The sequence below is a fragment of the Panicum virgatum genome, chromosome 7K, assembly GCF_016808335.1.
Source record: "Panicum virgatum strain AP13 chromosome 7K, P.virgatum_v5, whole genome shotgun sequence".
In the NCBI taxonomy this organism is placed as follows: Eukaryota; Viridiplantae; Streptophyta; class Magnoliopsida; order Poales; family Poaceae; genus Panicum; species Panicum virgatum.
Window position 1 is genome coordinate 43,569,962 of NC_053142.1, and position 6,000 is coordinate 43,575,961.

Below are 6,000 nucleotides of genomic sequence, written 5' to 3' on the forward strand. Positions count from 1 at the left end.
CAACAACAAAGATATATATGGAACTATCTATCACCGAGATGACAAAACTCTAAAGTAGACCAATATATGCAGTCATATGGGCTAAAAACAAATAAATTGTGCAGTAACCAAAGTGGGAAAAATAATAATAGGTTCGATTAAATAAAAAAATTAAAACATATATGCATTAACATAGCATGCATATATATAAGTTTTGTATAACATTTATTTACCAAAGCCAGCAGGAGGCCTCAACTTATTTTTTAACATAACTTTTTTTGGTCTAATCCAATATCATTTTTATTTCACTCCGATGATGAGTCAGGTCTAGATCTGCTAGATGCTACTTAAGTGATATAACAACTACACTAGATATATTTTCGCTAAATATTAATCAAAATATTGCAAGATACAAATCAAACTCCAACATCTAAGTTACAGATTGTTGTCAAACATAACTATCAAATACATATAAATATATTTCATAATTATAAAAAACTTTATATGAATACAATTATGTACAATTTGCTCCGTATTCAAGGTGATCCAAAATTGAATTCAATCCTCAAATTTAGATTTTGCAGGTTTAAGTACTAAATATGCAACTATAATATAGAATAAAGCAACATAAAAAGTGATGATTGATATAAACTCCTATGCATAGAAAGCTGCAAGTATTATAATATTCAACAAGAGCAAATGAGAGATAAATAAATTATAAAATGCATCTCTTCTGTCAATGTAAATATTTTTAAAGAATTAAATAAAAAACTAGCTACCCGCGCTATTAACGCGGGCCACCTTGCTAGTTCTTTGGAATGAAAAGAAGCAATAGCCGGTTAAAAACAAAACAGCCAGCTAAGAAAATGTACTACTAGCAGATACTATCATCAAATGGCCGAATCTTCAGACACGGGATCCGAATAGAAATACACCCCGGCTGTATCCGGCCTCCATTTGTGATCCAACCAATATTTTTTTAATAAAAAAATGATTCAACCAATAATCACCCGAGCCGAAAGCCGGAAGGCGAGGGCCCCGGACAAGGCTAGTTTAGGGGCGAAAGAAGGCGGTGGGAGCTGGAAGCACACGGACGGAAAAATTCCGCGGTGCCGGCCGTTCCCCGGTGGAACGGCGGGCGGGTGCTAAAAAAAGGCCGATGGTGTGGTGATGGTGGTGGTGGCCTTGGAAAGCTCAGCGCAGCTGCAGCCAGCGTTGGCGTCGCCTCACCGGCACTCGCAGCCTCGACGCAGCACACCATCACATTCACACCGACACCAAGCCCGGGCCCCGGCTCTCCTTCCACACCAAGCACAAAACCCTCCGCTGCTCGCCTCCCGAAACACGCGCAAAGGTTTCGAGCGTCGAGACGGCAGGAGGGAGGGGCGACGCTCTCGTGCCACTTCCGCACCGGCGGCGTTCGTTCTCCGGAGCCTGCCGGTGGCGTTGCGTCATCCGCACGCCGAGTCGCGGTTAACGATGAGGGGGAAGCTTGCTTAGCTCAGTTAAGCTCCTCTTTTCATGTTGGTAAGAAGAAGAAAAAAATACACCGCGTGAGCTTAACCCGTGCGGGTGTCTTCTTCTCGGTGCCTGCCGCCATTGTTTCACGACGGTGGTTATTAGTACGAGACCAAGGGGCAGCTGATTGCCGAGCGAGCGAGCTCGGCAGGTGGCTCCAATGGCTACCGGACGAGACAGCTAGTGTCATTAAAACAAGTCACAGCTCACCAGATAGGCCCGAGACAGACCGGCCGGGACAAACAAGCGAACGGGTCCACCAATGGACAAAGCAATTAGGGACGCCTTTTTGCTCAATAAACCTTCTTTTTCTAGTGAAATGCAGTACAATTGATAGTGGCAAAAGAATCTGATCATGCTAGTTTAGCCACGGGATGCTATAAGCAAAGATTGGGACTGGACGGGGCGTATGGAGAACAGGATGAAGCTAAAGATCTCATCAAAGCATTTTTTATCAGCATTGGGCCAGCACAGACAGCACTGCAGCAAAACATACAGATCCACCACCAGATTAACAGCACGTACTATATAAAGCAAGGAAATGTAGACGGCGGGAGGAGTTAGCACTTAGCAGTTAAACTGTTAAAGCACAGATAGTATTACAGTGCAGCTACTACCAACTTACACTTCGGACTTCGCTACTAAAAAGCAAGAAACAGAAAACTGTCGAGGGTAACAGCACCAGGAAGGCACACAAAAGCCTAACGACCACTACTAGATTTTTACTTCATCGACCTTGCTCGAGAGCTGAGACACTGATCGCTCAAGAAGCAACACCACTTTATCCAGAAAGCAACTTTGGTAGGATAACATAACAGGATCAGTACTTGACGGGCATGCCGAGTCGATCCAGCCTGCCAGAGCCGGGGTACGCCTTGTTGGTGAACTTGGCGTGCAGCGAGGCCGCCGACCTCTGCTGCGCCGTCGGCGCGCACGGCCCCGTCAAGTAGGCCTGCGCCGCCGACGACTTGCGGAGGGAGCTGGACTTGTCGTAGTGCGGCCTCTGCTTGGGCGCGCTCTGGGAGCGCGCCTTGGCGCGGAACGACTCCGTGTTGGCCATGTAGTTGGGGTAGTCGGAGTAGCCCCCGAAGAGGCTGCGGGAGCACTCGCTCTTGCTCGGGGTGAAGGGCCCCCGCCGGGAGCTCCCCGGCCGCGACGACGCCGAGAAGAACTGCGGGCTGTCGCAGAGCTCGGCAATGTCCACGGGCAGGCGGAGCGGGCTCAGGGCCTCGCTCATGCCCACCGACGGTGGGCTCGGCACGGACTGCTGCGCGGTCGTCGAGTCCTTGGACGGCGACTCCGGCATGGTCGCGTAGCTCCGGCTGTTCTGGTCGGACGTCATCGTCGAGCACGGCGACTGGTGCTGGTTGCCGCCGCCGCCGCGCCTCTTGGAAGCATACCGCCCTGGCTTGCCGTTGTCCACCTCAAGGATCTTGGCGTTCTTCTCGTCGTCCATGTACCTCTCCTCCACCCACCGGTCCAGCCAGTTCCTCCCGCAAGATTCCGACCTCTCCCTGCCCAGCCTCTCGCTGCCCGGTGTCTTCGACGAGCTCCCCTGCTCAGATCACCTCACAATTTGTCACACGGCCCGATTACAATGCACAAAGAACCCGAAGAACAAAGTGAACACTCAAACACCGACCTTTAGAGAGCCGGAACGCCCGTGCCTGGGGGCACCCGCCTGATCGTACTTCTCCGGCGTCGGCGGATCCTGCAATGCACATCGAGGAAGAATTAGAACGCGTCCACAACGCACCAGAGGCAAGTACTGCGAGGCAGCAAGCAGAAGATCTTCACTCACCGGGTGAGCCGGGACCTGCTGCGAGCGAATTGCGCGGCAGGCGCGGGCGCGCGCCTGGACGCGGACGAGCGCGTGCATGCACCGCAGCGTCTCCGCCGCCTGCCGCCGCACGATGTTGCCCCGGACCAGCGCCTGCAGCTTCACCAGCCCCCGCAGCGCCTTGAGCGCCCGCCTCGCCTTCGCGCGGAACGACAAGCAGGAGCAGAGGGATTAATCAGTAATGGTCCCGTGGCCATGGGCGTCTCCCAATCAGCAGTGTGAACCCGGGGTGGGCAACTTGGCTGGCATGCCAACAACCACCGCCATTACTACGCCTACGGCGCTAGCACCTTCCAAGAACAGTAATGCAATAAACTAGGTGGAAACGGCAAAAAAGACCACCCAATTTCTTGTGAAGGAAACGGAGTTAAATGCTTAAAGCGGCCATGGCCAGGCCAAGCTTGCTTCCAGAAACGATGCCTAGAGACTAGAGGCAGTAAAGACGATGGCAGGCCACAGAGCAGAGACTCAACGTGGCTTCTCCTAGCTGGAGAGGATGGGTTGCCACAGTACGTTACACAGGAATTTCTACTCCACCAAGCAACAAAAGTGATTTTTGGAAGAAAGAACGTTCCTCCTTCCGCTTCAAAGTTTGTATTCTAGGTATGAAGCTAAAAGAGGTGAGCTGTGTTTTTTGGAATTTCCACAGGAGATGTAGTAACTGAAGAGTGAAAAGGAGTCCGGGAGAAGCTTACCAGGTATCCACGGAAAGCGGCCTGGATCCGAACAGACGCCCACTCCTCCCGCTTGGCGGCGGCCGGCGCGCACCGCCCGCTGCTCGTCAGCCGCACCACGGCGGCGGCCGCCTGCGCCGCGGCTACGGCGGCCTCCGCAACCGCCGCAGTGGCCGCGGCCACCGCGATGGCGCGCTTGCTCTGCTCGTCGTCCGCCTCGTCCGGCGCCGGCGCGTAGCCCCGGCGAGGCGTCGCCTTGGGCTGCACCGGCGGGGTCGGAGGCCGCGCCGCCACCGGCGCCGGCGCCTTCTCCCCGAAGGACTTCCCGAACCCCCAACGCCTCTTTTCCTTCACGGGCTTCGTCTCGGCGGCCTTCTTGCCGCCGCCGAGCAGCCCGCGCAGCCACCTGGGCGCCCAGCCCATCTCCGGCGCTCTACCGCTCCCCGGCCGGCGGCCGCATGAGGCTTCCTCGTTCCAGCACTTGGCCGGAGGAGCAGTGGGGAGGAAAGAAAGAGCGGGAGATGAAACCAAAGCAGTGAAACGCGCACACGCTAGGGGCAGCAGGAGAGAAAGGAAGGGTCTAGTGGAGGATTAGAAGGGCTAGTCTTATAGAGGAAGCACAGACGATAGGGGCCCCTCTGGGCGAAATTGTTTATCCTATTCGGGGGCGATAGTGCTAAACTGTTGAACCGTTTTTAATGCGGGGCGACAAAACTGTGGAATTAGACTTTTTTAGAGGGGGGCATGTGGAAAACAACACTGGTGTTGATCCTCAGCTCCGCCGACCGACCGCCGGTGGCATGGCCGGCCCGGTGTTTGACGGGCTGACTGTCGGTCAAACACAGCTAGAAATAGTGTTTTCCCGTACAAGAGTTATAATTAACTGCCAAATTAAGGGGTTGACAGAGGCTGGAAATGAAGGACAAACTAATTTCACATGAGAAAATTTGGATCATATATACTTGTAACTTTTCTACTTATCAGATAATATATGTGGAGACATGAATGGGAATATATCAGGTGCAAACCAACGTCTTCGTGCAAACCGTGCAAACTTCAATCTGAGTCATCAGATCAACATCCAAGGGACATGAGGGATTGAGTAATTTTACAATTAACCACCCGCCCTTGGATTGGGTAATCATATTTTTGCAAATCCCCCCTCCCACCTCCTGCGCCCCTCCCCTTGGATGTTGATCCAATTGTTCAGATTAAAATTTGCATAGTTTGCACGGAATATTAATTTGCACCTTATATGTTCTCGATATGAATATATTGAATTTCGACACCTGACAAGGGCTAAGGCTATTTTTCTAACAATGGCTTCTTCCGTGGGGACACGATGTTTACGCTCTATTCGGTTGGCTGTGGCTGATACTGATTTGGTGTGAACTGTGAACAAGATAGAAAATCAAATTTGGTAAATCAATTATTGTACATATAAAAGGTCGAAAATAAAATCACTTCTTTCTAACTAACCATTTTTTGTGGCTTGCTGGAAAATCCTGACACTGTCTCTGTTTCCTGTCTTTGCAACCACATCTGCTTCCTCTATAAATTAACATGTTCGGCACTTCCTCGCATGTTGTAGTCCTACATCACTTGCGGTGGATGCTCGTCCACATCACCATTACATCTTTGTTGAGCTACAGGTCCATTTGGCTACAATGATCACCCGTCGAGGTGCATTCCAAAGGGCAGTAGGGTAAAATGGTCCATGGCGAGAAAGTGTTTCACACCCTGTAAGCGATGTGAATGCCTTCATCTTAGTTCTCGCTGTGAGGCACCGTTCAGGATCAGCGTCGCATTGGAGTGGGGTGGTCATAGGATAGCAAAGTGTTGCAGCCACCGTACATTGCCAAAACGGGGGATCCGTCCTAGCAGAGAATGGAGCGAGCATCCACGACTGCCTAACCTTTTCTTTAAAGAACCGAGCATTTTCGTAGCCCATGATGCAAGTGATCCAACAGTCTTCAACAAGTTAGGAAA

At 51.5% G+C, this 6,000-nt stretch overlaps 1 protein-coding gene across 1 annotated transcript; it reads right to left on the reverse strand.

The window, feature by feature from the left end:
- Nucleotides 1-1,998: 1,998 nt before the first annotated feature.
- On the reverse strand, nt 1,999-4,595 carry LOC120641491 (protein IQ-DOMAIN 1-like). The gene is made up of 4 exons (XM_039917661.1): nt 4,033-4,595; nt 3,299-3,475; nt 3,140-3,208; nt 1,999-3,052 (listed from the first exon to the last, which is right to left on the reverse strand). The coding sequence occupies exons 1-4, from the start codon at nt 4,432-4,434 to the stop codon at nt 2,318-2,320; spliced, it is 1,383 nt and encodes a 460-aa protein (XP_039773595.1). The 5' UTR covers nt 4,435-4,595; the 3' UTR covers nt 1,999-2,317.
- Between the last annotated feature and the right edge of the window lie 1,405 nt (nt 4,596-6,000).